Here is a 19212-nt window from a genome sequence, read left to right on the forward strand (position 1 = left end):
CATACACAACTTTCCTGCCAGCAGTTAAACAGGAGAATGATGAGAGGTTGCCTGACTCCCCAACAGAATCATCACGGTTAGGTAATTTACCTCGAGGCACTCTATCATATGCTTTGCTGTAATCTATGAATAACATATACAGCTTCTTTTTCTTATAATTAGCCAGGTCACATAATAATCTTAGGTGACAAACTCCTTCCCCAGGGGACAACATGCAGCCAGCCCTTGCTGGTGAACTCCCTTGACCACTGCTACTCTCAGGGAACCCAGAAGATTCTTAAACCAGAGAAAACCTACTGGGTCTGCAAAATGTGCAACAGGCAGGTGAAGTGCAGAGCCAGTCATACAACAAGGCGGCATGTTCACACCAGGCTGCTGCAACTACTATCACACAATGTAGCCTGGGGCAGACAAGATGATGGAGGTGGCAGCAGAGGTGAAACAAAGAGCCAAGGAAGACTTACTAGGTCAGCCTCAGATATAGTGAGAACAGTTACCATGGAGAAGATGGATAAGAATGAGCCTCCAGGATGCATCAACCCCTCATTGTTGATATGCGTCACTAACCGTTTCCATCACTCCAAACAACTGCCACAACCAACAAGCATCAACTCTGAATTAGAAAAGAAATTCATCCTAGAAACTTTCTTGCAGAAGGACATCCACACAGGCAGCAGCTGACACCTGCTGTTCTTCACACCTCAGCAGCTCACTCTTCTTAACAAAGCCAAGATCACCTATATTAACAGAAGCTTCAAGTTTGTCAAGTAACCATTCAAGCAGCTGCTGTCCATCTACACCTTTGTTGAGACTGAAGCACATAAGTAATTATAAGAATTTTATTATTCAGAAGTCCCAAAAATCAGATGAATGACAGTATGGATTTACATATTTTAATCTTATTTTATTTCATATGTATTTATTATTTTTCTTTATTTATGTATCACTGTAATATGCTTTTTGCTTATTAATTTTACTTATTTATTAATTTCCTAAATTAATAAATATTTACTTATATTTCATTTATTGATTTATTTATTCCAATAATTTAATTTGTTTTCTTTTACTTTCTGTGTGTGTGTAAGCATACACATGACTGTGTAAATTCATACAATTTATGAACACATCTTTTTAACAAAATCATAATTCTGGCATCTTTATTAAAGATCACTTCTCTGTCTCCACAGAAACATACAGGCAGATTTCCCTTGCCTTTTGCTTGATGTCTCAGCACAGAAAGCAGGACTACAAGGTACTAGCAGCTCTAAATTCACTCCTCCCTTCTGACAGCAACAACATCCAGACAGCTGTAGGAGAGTTTGACAATGGTCTGTGGCAGGCAGTCTGGACCATCTATGGCAACCAAGTGAAGATGAAGGGTTGTGTTTTCCATTGGAACCAGGTGTGAAAGAAATGTGAACAGCTAATGGTTCATGTTCCATATAAGGCTGAATCAAGGGTTCATAGGACTGTGAAGCAGTTGATGGCTCTGCCTTTTCTCCCAACAGACAAAATTCCATACATCTTGGAGGAAATGGGAAAGATCTCTGCATCTCAGCCTATTGTTCCTCTTCTTGTCACACATATAGAGGAGAAATGAGTAAAGGGGTTTTGGAAGCCCCATGACTAGTCAGTGTACAACCACAGCATCTAGGCCAAGGAAGATGTAGTAGGCTGGCATCGGAGATTCAAACCCAACACCACACGTCACAAGACAAACCTGTACTATCTCATCTCCCTCCTGTTCAGTGAGACCAGCACTGTGGGCAGCAAGATGAAGGTTCTGAGTGAGTCAAGCCTGGCCAAGCATCAGCAGACCAAGTGCTGACAAATGCCAGGGAAGGTGTTCAGTTACTGGCAGAAACATGACAAGGGGAAAATTACCACACTCAGACTGCAATAACTTTGCAGTCAAATAAATGTTTCAAACAGATAAAAACCTACTGCAGGCTAATCTTCATATCAGGTGATCTTTGTTTGAATTGTACAACATCTAAAGAATAGTGGATTTATTTCAAGAATTTTTCATTCCCTACATTTCCATCTTTGTGTGTCATGCATGCACAGTAATATACCAGAGAACACCACATACCAATCTTCCTGGACAGCAAGAAACCTTATTAAGCTATCTTTCCCAGTATGCCTTGTTACTGGTTCAACACACCGAGTTAATGAGGTATACTGTAGTTCTGTGTGCTGAAGTCATCCATGAAGGGTAGAATGGGCAGTCCACCACTTACCCCAAGCATGCCATTAATTCATGACCAGTGTACATTATTGGGAAACTGTACAACTCAGAGCCAGAGTGCCACAGAATAGTGACACCATATTGTACTCTGTATCTTTCAAATCAATTAAATCAATCAATGAACAGCAATAAACATGGTGCTCACAAACAAGACTGGTGTCACCACCATTTCAAACCAAAAGGGTAAAGAGAATTCAGAATCAGTTTTTCAGTAACAGACTACATCCTTATCATTAATTAGGCAGAGAAAAATACATAGAATACACTAAAGCACTATGCATAGCTTTCACATCATTCAGAAAGACCTTTGATTCAATAGAAACCTCATCAGTTATGAAATTACAAAGGAAACACAGAGAGGAGGAAAAATATGAGGCAACATAAGATCAGCAAGGAAATATCAAATAAAAGTATCGGAGAATATGATAATTTCTCAAAAACAGTTTTTAAGTATCTAATTTTCAAGAAATTTGAATTGGTTGAAGCGGGAATCAAAAATACATAAAAATACATAAATAATCTCTGATTTGATGAATATAATGTTCTGTTACATAAATTTAGTTAGCCTACAGCGTTTAAAACAAAAACACATAAAATGGCAGAAAGTAAGTTCTTTAGATGAGTTGATAAGTCAAGTGTGAGGGAAGTGAGGCAAGTATTGAATGGATGACATTTGTTTCCTTTATATACATGGGTGACAGGCAACTTTGTGGGGACAGTACTCAGCTCACAACAAGTTTGATTCAAGTTTACAGCAATTTCTTGGTGAGAGGGGAAGTTTCCTCTTAAAGCTATCTAGCTTGAGGGACCCTTTAGTCTCACTTTTTGGCAATAAAGAGCTACATTGTTTTCTGCTTGTTCAAATCAGTATAAACTAGGCATTCACTGAACAATTTTTTTCAGTAAAAAACATGATCAAATCATAAACATTTGCCCACAAAGAACAAAACACATGCCTTTATGGTGTAACAAACCTAAGCTAACTGAAGTGAACCAAAACCAACCCAACACAGTCTACATCTAACCCAACCCTTAATGGTGAGGAGGTAACCTTACCTAACCCTGGTATGCAACTAAGCTCTGCATAGCTGGCTTAGCCCAATACTAACCTTAGGGAGCTTGTAATAACAGTGACGTAACTTGCAGTAATTATTCTTCCATCAAAGCTGTCATGTCATAACATACTACCCAATGAAGTGTTTCCCTGTCTTACACTAAATGCCTCATTTAACTCGAGCTGACACCCACTGTTTTTCCATTCCATTGTTAGTTATTAAATGTTTCTACAGCCTCCTCATCCTGGTTTAGAGGATGTATGATGGTAGAAATTTTATACAGCCTAATCGTGTTCCTTCTGTACACCATAATGTTACTATAGCCAAGAGGAAGAAGCTGGATTGACCATGTATTCACTCTCATGATCCCACCCCTATTAGAGAGACCATCAATGGGTAGAGCAATTAAATCACCTTTCAATGCTGGAAACATAAGTGTTATGCATACGGCTTCCCACACTGGAGCTGCCGTCAACAACACATATTAGCAGAGGCTGGCGGGAGGGCGGATCTCCTTGCACCTAACACCTCTTATGTAATTTTGATTTACATAAATTACTTTAGATAGTACTGAAATAACATTAGCGTTTCCATCCGAGGGCTATGTTGTGTTTAGATGAAATGTAAAATAATAACCACTTTGCCGCGAAATAAAGTCAGTCTCGAAATTAGTAGACAGGGATTATTTGCATAAAACCCATTTTTTTCTGGTTTCCAGATATTAATGACTAACTTCAACAGGAAATTAACTGACCGAAAAATAGCAGAGAAAACAAGTTGTAGCTCCTGTGGCCTGAGAGCACCACGAGTCATATCACATTACAGTACTGAGCTAATAGTGACAGCAGTTTCCTCAGATGAAAACACGGATGTTATTTCAATATCATCCAGCGTTTAATTAAGAATACAGACTTCAAAACTGACTCACCCCGTCATCAGCAACACTTAGCCATCGTGTCCTGTCCTGTCCTGTCCAGCGTCCGCTCCTCAGCAACTCCGCCAATCCACACTGTTCAGTGACGCACACTGCACGCTTCACACTAACAAATATATACATAAATCGTCACGTACTGGCTGTCAAGTTTACGTTTACAGTTAATATTTTAGTGAGAAGTGGATACCACGCTCCACACCACACACACACACTGCGCGAATGTTTACATCATGGCGGCTGTTCCTCTAAAAGCCCCCGTATACGGTGCGATTTGGCCTGAGACCAGCGAACAGATCAATCGGATCCGACCAAATTGGACTGTGTATGGTAAGATTGTGGTCCGTCCGGCTATCTGACAGTCGGTCGGATGACAACAAGAAAGCTTAAGAGAGTCTTCCTTGGATGACAACCAAGCAGTGTTTTGGTTTTCAGATCAGCTAACTCAGCAGCTTCAGACTAAGGATTCTATTCCTTGGTTCAGACCCTTGTTCAGACCGCATAGCACCGTGTGTTGATCGTCAGGCGAAGGTCGTTTGAATATTCAAATGGCCTTGCGTGAGGTTAACTGTCAGTTTTGTCGCTAACAAAACGGGTAGCGAGACAACTAAAATTATGAATTGCTCCTTTACAGAAGTTTTGGACAGAATTACATAATTCGTTGAGTTTTACAGAAAAAAAGTCTTTGTAGAAAATAAAAAAAAAGAATACATGGATAAAATTAAGAACTACTTGAGATTTATAATGAACATTTTTTTTCCCTTTTTATTGAGAAATTTGGCCATTTTATTTTTTGAACATCAGCTGACTGAAGAACTGGACTTAATTGATATGCTTCAAGAATTTCCAAGAAAAAAAAGCAAGAAAGATTTTTTTTTAATTGCTTAAAGCGATTAGACAGCTCTTTCATTTACTGTTTTTTTTCTTTCTTTTTATAATGAAAATCTGAATTAATAATTTTCCTTCTCTGTTTCTCTTGTTTTTTATTTTTATTTTCTTAACTGAAAAAAAAAAAAAAAACAGTAGCCATCTTAATAACCATGCAACAGGTTGAATGTGATCCATGCTTAAATGATTAAACCAGTCACCTTGTGCAGGTTTCAATTCAGCCAACCAAGAAATATTGGAAAAATTCTGTCTTTTCTATTCCTTTCTCTATTTCACACGGCTACGGTTACAGCGGCAGCTTCCAAGCAGTTCTTCGCTGCAGGGCCATCATGGCCTTTCTCCATGCCTTCCTGTCACTAAATGAACTGTTACTGAGGTGCGGTCGGATCGTGTGTGGGTGACGAATTTCCTTTTGATCAGGCCTGTCCGATCAGAACTCAAGGTCAGATCCCACCGTGTACTGGGGCCTTAACGGCACTCAGGTTTGGTGGTTTGGTGGAAGGTTTTCGATCATGCTTTATATATGCGAACGGTGGTGGTCCAGGACTTTAAAAATATCTGTTACCGTTCTAGAGGATAGCAATGATAGAAAAGCCTGCATTCATTTCTGCCCCTGCATGGTGGGGGACGGACTATTTTCCTAGAGATAACTGGTGCCTGAGGGAGGTTTCCTGAGACACAGAAAATTACTGACGACATAAAGAAGGTTGGAAGTGATTGTGGAGGGAGCTCAAAGTCTTCTTGGCATCGATGAAGCAATTATATGATTCATAAAATCTGTTTTTTTTTTTTTTTTTGTGTGTGTAAACTATGTATCTTCCCTTTTCTTCGTAAGGAAAATAGCAGAGGTTACACTTTAAGCTATAGTGATTAGTCTGATATTCTATATCTACATTTCTCTAACATAAGATAAAAGAAATTTTGAACAAGGTATGAAAAATACTCCGTAATTATCTCGTGTTGGTCTATACACTTTATTCAGCCCTGCACACTCATTTCATATCAGTGATAGATACAGCGCAATCCTTAACTGCACTCACCGTACGAAGTCCACTACAGAGGGCACAAAGGATAACAAGAGTTGGCCGAGGAGAAATAAATGAAAAGGTTTCAAAATGTTCCTGGACGCATTAAATAAACATGCACTCATGATCGTATTGACAATCATTCCAAAAATCTAACCAGGCGCTTTTCAAACTATGGGGGTTGTATAAAAAACACAAACATTTAAAAAAGTACCACAGTTAAAAAAAAAAAAAAAAATGACAACACATTTTTTGAACTCGCTACAGCCAGCACCAAAACCCTAATAAGCATTATCCATTATGACGGAAGAAGTGAGGACGCAGGAAGAGTTAGAAAATACAACCGGAGTGAAATGTGGTGGACAGAGCCACGTCCGGCAGATGCACGGGAACAGCCGCTGAAGGTCAAGCGAGGAGGTTGCCCAAGGCTAGCTTCTCCTGACACACGCGACAGGACTTCTTACAGTAGATCAGCATGTACTTCTTATTGGAGTGACACTGGCCCAGTTTGCTCCAAGACTGGCAATATCTGTTCTTGTCCTCACATCGCTTCTGAGACTCCGTGGCTGTTACGGACAGAAAACTATTTTAATACAACCTTACGAAAAATGTAGGACCTGGCATGCTTGCGAAACCATGACTAATATATGATACATTTTGCTAAGAATATATTCTGCCCCTTCCCTTTTCCTACTTCAGGCCGCCCCCTCCCATCTCTTACCTCCCTGCCAGGCAACCTCTCCATCCCGCAAAACACTTCACTGTCTGATGGAGTGTTTTGTGCGGGTCGCTGTCCTTTCAAAAAGGCATCCACCAAGTTACTCACATGGTTCTGCTTGTAATGTATGATAGTGTGTGTGTGTGTGTGTGTGTGTGTGTGTGTGTGTGTGTGTGTGTGCTCGCGCGCGCGTGTGTTGCAAGATGGCGCGAGTTAACGAGGAAAAGGCTTGAAGGGTGACTAACCTTCCGTGTGATCGTGACAGAGACCGCAGGACTTCTTGCAGAAGATGGTCATATACTCGGGGTTCTTGGTGCATTCCTGACCCTGGCTCCAAGTCTTGCAGTAAACACACTGATCCTGGCACTCCTTACCTGCAGCACCACCACCTGGTATTACTGATTTTATCAGTCGCTGGGCCATGTGAGGTGACAGACATTTACTTCATGCATCTATCAATGTTGAACACTCAAGAAGTTTCGCTGACATGCAAGGGATGAATGTCTTGAGCAGCGCGTCACACGCTGGTGTCCGAAAACTTTCAATATTCATCATATTGTCTTCTCTTTTATATTGAAGAGTTTGATAAGGCACCAAAGCAATGAGCATTTTCTGAGTTATCTTGATAGGAATAACAAAGACCCATGAGAGGCAAGTTCCAAGTCAATAGCATAGAAATTCTCGTTTCCCTTAAGAAAGTAAGATCTCGGCAATGGAGTAAGGCTTCTTTTGATGAATTCACATACAGCGATCTTTAAAGGTAAATAACTATAAACAGCTTGTTCTGTAACTATATCAACGTTTCCACTTCGGTGTAAGTCGACGGTAAAAGTTTCAAATCCCAGCAGTAATCAAGCACCTTCAAGAGTAACAAACACAAAATGAATATATGATTCAGTAAACGTTAACTATGCATGATTCTAATATAACTATTTCAAGACCACGTTCCGTCCTGGATTATCGCTCAGCATAACGAATCAGCATGCCTCCTCTCAGTACAATATACTACTGCCCTGTCCTATCTATACCAGTATCCGAACAGTGACCTCGGAGTACTTATTTCTGATGAATATTCAATGATACCAACAAGTGTCTTCACAGGTCAAAACCCGAACCCCGACCCTGGCTACGGAAGACACCACCACCTGCAGACGCCTCCCTCACCTGCCCTCCTCCCACACCTAAAACTGCACATTCCCTATAATTATTCAGCTTTATTGATGCGGGCATGTGCATTCGTATGTTCTCAGGGGCAGTGACCGCGGATTAGGGTGTGTGACCTCACTGGGGAAGGCGTAATGATATGTCTGACGGGAAGCGAGTGTGTGCGAAATTGGCAACATAAGAGAATACAAGAAAAAATATAAAAAATATATGAATAACTCGCCTGAACGACATAATCAGAGGTGGTATGGAGGCAATTACGTAGTTTCCGCTGACTTATATTATATATATATATATATATATATATATATATATATATATATATATATATATATATATATATATATATATATATATATATATATATATATATAATAATTATGTAAGTCAGTTACGTAACATTTCCTCCCTTTCTTGCAAGTCTCGATCACTCCACCGTCACGCTGAACATCCGAAATATATCGCGTTAAATGATCTTCCGGAAGTATCTTGAACCCTGGATCGTGTTCTCAAACGTTTCGGAGTCTTATTTCGAATTCTTATAACAACTCTCTTGAAACTCATTGAGCTTTTTAAGAACATAAGAAAATAAAGGAAGCTGCAAGAAGCCTCCAGGCCTACACATGGCAGTCCTTATAGTTTAATTTGTCTTTTTAAAGGTGCTTTCATGCTTCCAGTGAGCTGACAAGGATTTTACACCATGGGAAAAAGATCCACGAGAATCCCAGCAGTAATATTTCTGGTCTTTGAAATTGGTCCTCATGAGGATACATATCCAGTGCAACAAATCACTGGGAAGGAAACAAGGCCACAAGGGCACACTGAACGCCACCACAACGACATGCTGGCAAACAAAGTTCACAAATAATGTCAAATTCTTGTTGAGTCAATAATTCCGACTTGTATGTACAGAGAGAGAGAAAAAAAAATGACCATGGAGAAACTAAGACTTACTGCCTTAAAGAAAATTGCTTTGCCTTTGACTGCACGAAAGGAGAGGAGAGAGGGAGGGGAGAGGGCGGCGCCGTACTACTTGAAAAAAATAAATAAATAAAAATAAGTAGATAAATTAAACAAAGCTGAAACGCTACCACAATTCTATTTTAAAATAGATCTAAAAAGAAAATAATTCTCTGGTTTTCCTTTCGTAACCTCTAAGACCCGTGCAAAGAACCCTACGTCGAAGGAGAAACAGTAACCATGAAACAGAGGAGTACCCACCACACTGCCGGCACGCCTTCCTGCAGTTGATGTTCATCCACACGGGGTTGACCTCGCACTCCCCGCGGTCAGCCCACGTCTGGCAGTGCTTCTGGTCGTTGTCCGCACACTCCTCTGACGGGAAGGGGCGGCAGGCATTAAAACGAGAGAGAGAGAGAGAGAGAGAGAGAGAGAGAGAGAGAGAGAGAGAGAGAGAGAGAGAGAGAGAGAGAGAGAGAGAGAGATGAACGTCCTGGTAATTTATGTGCATATGAATAACATTTACGTAATATTACACACAGACACACACACACACACACCCGTGGCTGCCGCAATGATAGGGGAGTAAGTGGTGGTGTAGAACGTCGAGGTGTTGGCGCAGTTATATAACTTTTGCAACTTCTCAATGTCATGCTGAAAAAAGTAAACAAGAGTAAGCGAGTAAATATGTTAATTAATTAAGTAATATATAGATTAATGAACAGACAGATAAACAGCCAATCATCGATCATTTCCAGACCATCATATTGCTCAAGATTCATACTCATTGTTGTTGTTGTTATTATTATTATTATTATTATTATTATTATTATTATTATTATTATTATTATTATTATTATCATTATTATTATTATTATTATTATTATTATTATTATTATTATTATTATTATTATTATCATTACTACTACTACTACTACTACTATTACTACTACTACTACTACCAATAATAATAATAATAATAATAATAATAATAATAATAATAATAATAATAATAATAATAATAGTAATAATAATAATAATACAATAGCAATAACTAATACTAATACTATCACTACTACAATAATAACAACAACAACAACAATAACTACTACTACTACCACTACTACTACTACTACTACTACTACTACTACTACTACTAGTACTACTACTACTACTACTACTACTACTAATACGACTACTACCACTACTATCCTTAACATTATAATCATCATCACTTTCACCTACCCCGCCTCTTCACTTCTAACACCACCGCCACCACCACCGCCCAGCTCACCTTGGAGAAGCCTCGGCGCTGGCCCATCTCGGCGCCACTCTCCCTCGGGATGATGGTGGGGCTCCTCTCCTTGGCGAAAGCGTAGGGGCCGTAGTGCATCACTGACTCTGAAAGGACACCAACACCGTGAGAAGGAGAATGTAAGTAATGCCGATGATAAATAGGGTTATTTTTCTTTTTTCTTTTTATACTTTTTTTCTTTTTATTTTATTTATTTATTTATTTTTATTTTATCTTTATTTTTTATTTTATTTATTTATTTATTTTATTTATTTTTTTTCACCACAGGGATGTTAGCGTCCCGACACATCTTCGATATCTTCCCCCAACCCACGTGTGATTGCTGCTGCATTTCATCAACAAGACTATCTTTTATTTATTTTTTTTTATTAATCTATTTCTTTTTCATGGCCGACAAACATACGTCAGAAACGATTTAATTTTCATGTTGATTACTGACTTGACCCTCGACACTGACGCTCGCGTGATGGCGAGAAAGGTGCGAGAAGGAAGATACCACAGGAAAGCTATGAACACCCCTAAGGTGTACACAGGAATGAAGTGCGTACACCACAGAAAGGTACAGTACAGTGGTTCCAGAGAGACCTTGAAGAACAGCACACATCAACATCGTGTCGGATCCCGTGTCTTAGAAACCGGACAAGAGAGCATCGTTTAGACAAGACAAGTAAAGAATATACACATACTGCAGTACCTGATTCTGAAATGCTTTTGTGCCGCACCCCATACTGCATTCAAAAAGCTCTAATTGAAGTTACGCAGGTTTTATTTTATTTTTTTATTTTATTTACTTATTTATTTATTTATTTATTTATTTATTTATTTATTTTATTTTATTTATTTATTTATTTATTTATTTATTTGTTTATTTATCTATTTATTTTTATCTATTTATTTATTTATTCATTTTATTTATTTATTTATTTATTTATTTATTTTCATTTATTTATTTATTTATTTATTTTTTTTGTGTGTGTGTGTGTGTGTGTGGTTCTAGTGACACATTAAGATTTCTACATTAGTATTAGGGGAAACACTCTTGTGAATTCGGCTAATCATCTCTGTGACCTTTGAAAATTCAGAATACGGGCTTTACTCACCCAAATCGTAGGGGATGCCGAGGCTGAGGATCTTGTCCCAGCCGTACTTGACAAAGTTTGGCTGCATCCCCTTCTGGACGTTGAACATATTTATCGTGATGTAGTTGTCGCGGTCGGAGCGTGATTGCTCGTGCCAAAATCCAGCTGCGTGCATGAATTCGTGAATGACGATCCCCACGTAGAGGCAGCCTGGCCCCAGCGACACCTCCTGGGCCCCGTGCACGCGTCCTACTGAACTGGAGCACCTGTACCGCGCGGGGAGGAAACATTATTCAGGAGCCTTGAAGAGCAGCACACAATAATCTCGTGATGAACTTTGTGGATGCAGGGATTATGGCAAATTAAACAGTCTAACATGAAAAACAAGGAAAGAAAAGAAAAAAAAGAAAAATGACGTCCTGTTACTACTACTGTATCTTCCACTAATAGAGTGGTCTGTGGATGCACGAATTGTGGGGGGAAAAAAAAAAACAACGTAAAACAAGCTAAGAAAAGCAAAAAAAAAAAAAAAAAAAAAAAAAAAAAAAATCCTGTTACTACATCTGTATCTTCCGCTAATCTAGTGATAAACTTTACAGAAGCAGGAATTTTGGCAAATTAAACAGTCTAACTACTACCCCCCAACCTCCAGTAACGAGTAGGGGGCTCGGAGACAGGCAGCACGAGATAGGACCCACCCGTCGCCTTTGAGGATGTGGATGTAGTCCTTCTCGATGGTGCGAGGGACGAAGCGAATGCAGGTCTTCTCATGGAACTCACTCATGGCCTTGGCGATTGTGCCTCGGGCAAATTTGTCTGTAGACCGGGACACCACAGAGGAAAATGAGTAGAACATGATTGGTACAAAAAATGCTGATAAGATATAGTGAACTTGAGAGCACGTAATTAAATCTTTTAGGAAGGTGATGAGGGACAAGATGAGAAGAAAGAATCAAAGGATAGGGGGATGGGAGGGAAGGAAAAGAGAGGGCGAAGAGGGACTTGACGCACCGTAAGCCTGAGAGATGACGTAGGGAATGATTCCGTTGGGCCAGCGGCGGTGGATGTCTATCATGGCACTCCTCCCTGTCCTGCCCGACGGTGGGTCCTGAGAGAGAGAGAGAGAGAGAGAGAGAGAGAGAGAGAGAGAGAGAGAGAGAGAGAGAGAGAGAGAGAGAGAGAGAGAGAGATTATTGTCATCATCATGTTACCTTCAATACTTCATCGTAAAATAACATTCCTTCCTTACAATTCGCTTCAGCTGCGTAAGCCTTGCAACCTATTCTCGGCTTGGCATCTGAGAATTAAGACATTGGCGAAGACCAGGAGTTTGTGAATCATCTGAAGAGGGCACTGCCTAACTCACTATCGGCTATGACGGCTCCCTCACGGCAGTCACCGCTCCACCTCACACTTTACACATGTAAGAAGAAAATCAGTTCAAATTGTGGACGAGACGCCGCAAGATTAGTTCCTTCTTATTAGTCATAATTATGTTACAGATACAGTAATAGGTTCCCGTCAACAGGAAGAACAGTTTTCCTCCACTTCGATGACTGAGGGAGGTGTACCCTGTGTGCAGTCATCGGCCATGCGCAGACAACAGTTTTACGGTGTCTGAAGTAGTAGTTCCTTCACATGAGTGCATTAGCGCTCCCGTGTCATATGCCTTGTTGGTGATTCATAACGAGGCAAGCAAGGAGGATATTAGAAAATGTGTACCTTCTTTTCTAGTTCGTTCTTCGACAGTGCCACCCACGAGGGAATCAGATTGAGCAATACTGTCACAAGCCTTGAGGAGTCTTTCTTGTGAAAAGTGCCACTTAGTCTATTCCAATCCCGTCCAAGAATAGAGAGGATATAAAACGATGATCAACCCTCTGTTTTCGCACAAGCAACACCACTCACTCGTTTGCCACGAAGGTGCTGCACAGCCACGTCTTAGCAAGATGGCAAGAGAAGAAGAAAAGTTTAACCCGGCACATCGCACTTTGAATATAAAGACAAAGAACATATGAAACGAACCATTTAAGAAGTTGCTCATCACAATGAACGACTTCGAGGTTAGGGAGTCACTATTTTACATTATAGACATTCCCTCTCCTTTCCCATGCTCTCATCATATACTTACCCCGTGCGCCAGGTCAGAGAGGGTGTCCCGGCGGTTCAGCATTATGTCTCCCTGAAAGAGTCCGGCCAGCTCGATGGGGTCCGCCTGAACGCTGGTGTCTATGGTGTTGTGTTCTGTTGGAGAGGCACTTAGGTAGTCAAGGTGAGGAACAGCTAGGGGCACAGTGGGGACATCCTCCCTCCCCCACCACACACACACACACACACATGAAGTGACCGAAATCCATAATTATGAGACAAAGGCACTTACTCATAATTCCACTTTCTTCGAAGTCCTTTGGACTAAGCGGAGGGCCTGGCGTGTCTGTCTCAATCTGAAATAGAAAAAAATGAAGCCAACACACAATTACGGAAATGCAATAATTACAAAAATATAGCTGTTGCCAGACCTATTAATGTCAGATTGTAACTCTTACAAAATACTTAACATAAAACATTACTTCTATCATGTTTATAAGCTCTATGAACATGAACTAACAACAAAATCTCGGTAAGTTCAGTGAGCCATTCCACACACACATACACATATACACTCTCATATATATATATATATATATATATATATATATATATATATATATATATATATATATATATATATATATATATATATATATATATATATATATATATATATATATATATATATATACACACACACACACACACACACACACACACACACACACATACACAAAACCGAATTTAAGTAAAAAGACATACTAAAAAGGGTGTGTATGTATATGTAGTAAAATCTGTCCTTATTGAAGTAATTACAAACTTGTAAATGGAAAAAAAAATCAATAATAAATAAATAAATAAATAAGTAAAAGCAGGGACTTAATAAAGCTGCCAAGAACTGACCGAGTCAGGCCTCCCCAGAGCGAGGTCCGGCAGGTTGTTGGGGTCGGAGAAAATCTGCCCTCCCTCCCCGTGCTGCACGTTGGGGTCAGACGAGCGCGCCGTCATTCCAGCATGACTAGCCTCGAGGGTGGTGCATAGACACGCCCACACAACCACCCACAAGGAGGACCACAAGATGGCCACCATACCCCCATCCAGCTCGTTCTCACCCTGAGGACCGAGACGAAGGCGCCACACAGACTAAATGGAGTCATTCGTCAATGTTAAAAATGTTTGTCTTTTACATGTAGTTCATTGTTTGCTGACCTCGTAGCCCTCAATCTAATGTAACTACAGACACACACACACACACACAGTAGAACTACTGCTGCTACTACTGCTACTACTACTGCTTCTACTACTACTACTACTACTACTACTACTACTACTACTACTACTACTACTACTACTACTACTGCTACTGCTCCTGCTTCTGCTGCTGCTGCTGCTATCGTAAACTATTATGAATGAAACCCAGACATGACAAATCGTTGGAATATTCTTAAAAGTCTATGTATTGATCTGCCATTACGCTTGCATGTCTGCATAATAAATTCTGTTATCGTCACTTATCACATTTAGTTGTTTTTTGGCTACAAGCGAACTAAACTATACTTCCACTCACGTACAAATTAGATGTTCTCACTTGTCCTAAGCCAACCTTCCACTTTCATTCCATGGATGTGCGTGTGACTGCTTACCGTCTAGGACATGAAGCGAAGACGCAGTGTAATCGTGGCGCGGGGCGGCCAGCTACTAATGCAGGCCTCGGGCACTTTGGCAGCAATAGATGTCAGTGCTCGAGCAAATGAGATGCATTGTTACTTGATGGTGGTGCCAGCATCATATTGATTACCACAGCCTTTCCTACACTTCGGTGCTGGCTTGGCTAAATTCAGTTACACGGAAGTATGCATCACATAGCTCCATTATTAATGGGGTATTAATCAAAAGTTATCCTTGAAGCAGTTCAGTACATCAGAACATAAGAAAGTAAAGGAAGCTGCAAGAAGCCATCAGGCCTACACGTGGCAGTCCCTGTATGAAACATACCTATTTCCACCTATAGCCCCCGTCCATAAATTTGTCTAATCTTCTTTTAAAGCTCCCCAGTGACTCAACACTAACAACCTGATTACTGAGTCCGTTCCATTCATTTACCGCTCTATTTGAAAACCGATTCCATCCTACCTCGTTTCAAGCTTGAACCCGTTATTAATAATTCTATCCTGATTACTGATCCCGAGAATTTTTCTTACGTCCCCCTTGTTATAACCCCTGTACCACTTAAAGACTTCTATCAGGTCCCCTCTTTCCTACGTCTCTCTAAGGAATGTAGATTTAATAGCTTCAGTCTCATTTCATAATGTGACAGTTAACGAAAGATAAAATGTGAGTGAGTGAATAAGATCAATCCTAAGTATTGATAAATAGAATGAGACTGACTGAGAATGAGAATGGAATTATTCGAGAGGTAAGAGAGAGTGAGGAAGGGTGGAGACTAAATGCTATGGCAGCCAAGATAGCCAGTCTGGATGCTTGGTGCACCCGAGGGTACATGAACTTTTTCAAAGGGTACTTGGAAATGCTAGGGGTGCATGGAGGGATACATGACATGGCTAGTGTGTATAAGAGTGCACAGTAGGAAAAAAATATTTTAAGAAGAAAATTGTGTCATGTAAGGAATTAATGTAAACTTAAATTAAAATATTACAAACTTATATATTACCATGTTACACTCAAACGCAAGTCGCGCCTCACAGGTTTGAAATGTGGCATTTTGTTTTGCAATACATCTGTCACTTATATAACAATTATTTAGGATCAAATAGTTATTTTCTGTTTAAAAATTGAGACTTAATACTTTTCTTTATATTTTTTTTCAGTCTGAAAACTATGTAAAGTGAAATACTGATGTTTATTTACTTATTCATTTATTTATTTATTTATTTATTTTTATTAATCGTCCTAAGTGTTAGGGTACACGAATTTCTCTAACACTCCCTTGAGTGTGCATGGACTTTAAAAAGGTTTTACTATGGAATGAGTGAGGGGGAGAGAGCGAGGTATTACTCTCTCGTCCCTGTATTTTGGACAGATGAGGGAAGGGGATGACGGGGAGAGAGGTTGGAGACAAGATGAAAGAAGGGAAAGGAAGGGGTATATTGTGAAACTGAGGAAGGAATTAAGAAACTTCGTAAGGGGGAAGGAAAGAGCATTAGGCAAAGGATGAAGGGTGAAGGAAGAGGATGGGAGTACGGGGAGAAAGTAGGGAAAATAAATATAAGCAGAGAGAGAGAGAGAGAGAGAGAGAGAGAGAGAGAGAGAGAGAGAGAGAGAGAGAGAGAGTAGTGGGGAATAAGTATTTCCTTCTCATGCCCCCTACTCCTTTTTGCCCTTCCCCCATCCTCCCCTTTCTCTATTTTACTCCCTCCATCTCCTTGCCCTCTGTATTCCCCTTCCTTAATTACATTCTTAAAATATATTATATATTTACTTTAACTCTTTTATCATCTATTATATATGTTTTCCACTTATTTATTAATCTATTTTATTTATTATTATTATTATTATTACTTTTATTATTATTATTATTATTATTATTATTATTATTATTATTATTATTATTATTATCATTATTTATTCATTTATTTATTTGTTTCTATTTTTTTCTTGCTTTTCTCTTCTCTCTTTCCTCTCTGGAGCTTTGTGTTGCAGATACAACGCACTTTGTATTACTGTAGGATGCGTAAAAATTATCCGCAACCGCAGATATGGTGGTAAAAGGAAACCACATCTGCATCCACAAATTTTGATATTTTAATGTCTGTAATCTCATCCGCAATCCCATTTTATGAGAAATTCATATCCGGTTCCCCCTCCACATCTGCGGAGCTCTAAAATTTGGTATCCGATACTTCACTTGAGTGAACGAACAAGAAAATGCAAGCTGCACACACACACACACCACTGTCTTCATATTATACTACTACCACTACTACTGCTGTTACTGTTGCTACTACTGCTGCTGCTGCTACTATTACTTTGTTACTGTTGCTACCACTGCAGCTGGCGTTACTATTACGCAATGAAAGATAATACCTACCCAATCATCGATCTCGGTCCATACTCTGCTTGGTGCGGAGCAAACAGTTAATAGGAGCATTTCTAAGTTAAATAATTTGCATGCTTTTCATTGCCACATATAATTTTTTGGAAGCCGAAACTGTTGTGAGCATTTTCCAAATTAAACAAAACAACAATCCCTATAACTTTGCCATGACACATCCCCAAGGCTGCAGGGTGGAATGAGAAGTACAAAGCTGAAGTGTCTTCCACAATCCAGTTGTCTTCAATTGAGGTAATGTGCTTGCACATATTGTGCACATCTTAATTGTGCTCAATTTAATTATATATATATATATATATATATATATATATATATATATATATATATATATATATATATATATATATATATATATATATATATATATATATATATATATATATATATATAACTTTTGTTGCCTTGGCCCAAAGCCCATCTCACATGAAAATAAGTAAATAAATAAAAATAAATTATTCAGCAATATAAATTAAGAACTTATAACAAAATATCAAATTTATTTATTTTTTTAAAGATTTTTCTTTCATTGCAACTATTTATTGCAGAATGCCACTCAGTTTTAAGAACTGGGGTCACAGTTCCTATGAATCTCCTGTCTCTACCAAATGAATAGGTGCTGTGATGTAAAATGAGACAGAAAAAAAATCCATCACAATCTTGAAATATGAAATATGAAATATATATATATATATATATATATATATATATATATATATATATATATATATATATATATATATATATATATATATATATATATATATATATATATATATAAAATCTGACTGGATGGGTTTATAGTCAGGAGAGTGTGAAAGAATTATTTCTGGTATAATATGAGTATAAAATGTTCTATTGTAGTAATATTATATTAGCTTATAATAATATAATGAACTACACTACTGCATTGACATGCTTTTCTCATCCAATAGTTGGATGGTGTAAAACTGATGTGAGCTTGGCAACCTTAACAGAAACGGAACAGGTGTAGGTAATGCCAACATGCTGCAACAGTAAGGTTTGTGACATATGGCTTACCTTATCAGAATATTTATAAGATTACAACACATCAACACATTGCACAAGAGGGTTATTAGGGAAATGACTGGTGGGAAGCTGTGGTTACAATAAGTAACAGACTCTTCTTTTGCATCATCTTCAGCAATGGAGCAGGTGAGTGATAATGAGCAGCTTCAGAAACATCCATCTAAAGAGTAAGTTTGCCAGTACAGTATTGAGAGATGATTCTTAGTCAGTGACTTCATATTGTGAATGCAGGGGATTTGGATTTCATAAGATGACTGATGCATAAATAAAATATGGCATCTCTACTGATATATGTACTCCAAATATATTCCTAAAAATTCATTCTGAGGGCAAAGGTACAGGCAAGGTATAATATATGAAAATATCAGCATGCCTCTTTTGAGTGCAGGAGAAAGGCATCTTCCAACCTCCTCCACCCATCTCTGCTGGTTGTGGTGGGTCATTGTAAAAATGGGGGTCAGAGTTGTGAAGGTTAACTCATTACCATGTCATACCTTTGCCAAACTGGCTTTAGTGTTGGAATAGTCAAACACAATATAGAAGAAATGTGCCTGAAAAAAATAGTATAAACCATAGGCAGCTACAGTGTGTGATAATCAGTGTCAATGATCCTTCATTA

General features: G+C 38.9%; 1 protein-coding gene and 2 long non-coding RNA genes across 8 annotated transcripts in view; 1 reads left to right on the forward strand and 2 right to left on the reverse strand.

The window, feature by feature from the left end:
• The window catches only part of LOC135100337 (uncharacterized), a 2310-nt gene extending 309 nt beyond the window's left edge, over nt 1-2001 (forward strand). The window contains exons 1-3 of one of the 2 annotated variants that reach the window (XR_010268618.1): nt 1-81; nt 205-824; nt 1188-2001. The exon at nt 1-81 is cut by the window's left edge and continues 309 nt beyond it. This is a non-coding gene — a long non-coding RNA (uncharacterized LOC135100337). Of the gene's footprint in view, nt 82-204; nt 1021-1187 lie in introns of those variants that run through there. The other variant, XR_010268619.1, reaches the window with a different exon arrangement.
• LOC135100750 (uncharacterized) overlaps nt 1-4816 on the reverse strand; it is a 54173-nt gene extending 49357 nt beyond the window's left edge. The window contains exon 1 of the long non-coding RNA XR_010268903.1: nt 4232-4816. This is a non-coding gene — a long non-coding RNA (uncharacterized LOC135100750). The remainder of the gene's footprint in view (nt 1-4231) is intronic.
• A 1260-nt stretch (nt 4817-6076) lies between these two features.
• Nucleotides 6077-17779, reverse strand: LOC135100751 (zinc metalloproteinase nas-4-like). 5 transcript variants are annotated; one of them, XM_064003989.1, is made up of 12 exons: nt 17523-17779; nt 14378-14587; nt 13764-13827; nt 13515-13627; nt 12395-12491; nt 12082-12199; nt 11405-11649; nt 10284-10390; nt 9550-9643; nt 9251-9364; nt 7111-7239; nt 6077-6713 (listed from the first exon to the last, which is right to left on the reverse strand). In XM_064003989.1, the coding sequence occupies exons 1-12, from the start codon at nt 17580-17582 to the stop codon at nt 6553-6555; spliced, it is 1512 nt and encodes a 503-aa protein (XP_063860059.1). In that variant the 5' UTR covers nt 17583-17779; the 3' UTR covers nt 6077-6552. The 5 variants fall into 5 exon arrangements, with proteins under 5 accessions (XP_063860059.1, XP_063860058.1, XP_063860060.1 ...); XM_064003988.1 differs by having other exon boundaries at nt 7111-7254; XM_064003990.1 differs by lacking the exon at nt 17523-17779 and adding an exon at nt 15118-16127 and having other exon boundaries at nt 7111-7254.
• Nucleotides 17780-19212: the final 1433 nt, after the last annotated feature.

This window comes from Scylla paramamosain, chromosome 5 (assembly GCF_035594125.1).
Source record: "Scylla paramamosain isolate STU-SP2022 chromosome 5, ASM3559412v1, whole genome shotgun sequence".
NCBI classification, from domain to species: Eukaryota; Metazoa; Arthropoda; class Malacostraca; order Decapoda; family Portunidae; genus Scylla; species Scylla paramamosain.

Excerpts from the sequence above, each read along its gene's own strand:
- LOC135100751 (XM_064003988.1), bottom strand. The coding sequence starts at position 17,582 with ATGCTCCTATTAACTGTTTGCTCCGCACCAAGCAGAGTATGGACCGAG. Across the intron at positions 11,650-12,081 it reads CACATCCTCAAAGGCGACGG|GTGCTCCAGTTCAGTAGGAC; the intron begins GTGGGTCCTATC and ends CGCGCGGTACAG. Across the intron at positions 9,644-10,283 it reads AGCGCCGAGGCTTCTCCAAG|CATGACATTGAGAAGTTGCA; the intron begins GTGAGCTGGGCG and ends TACTTTTTTCAG.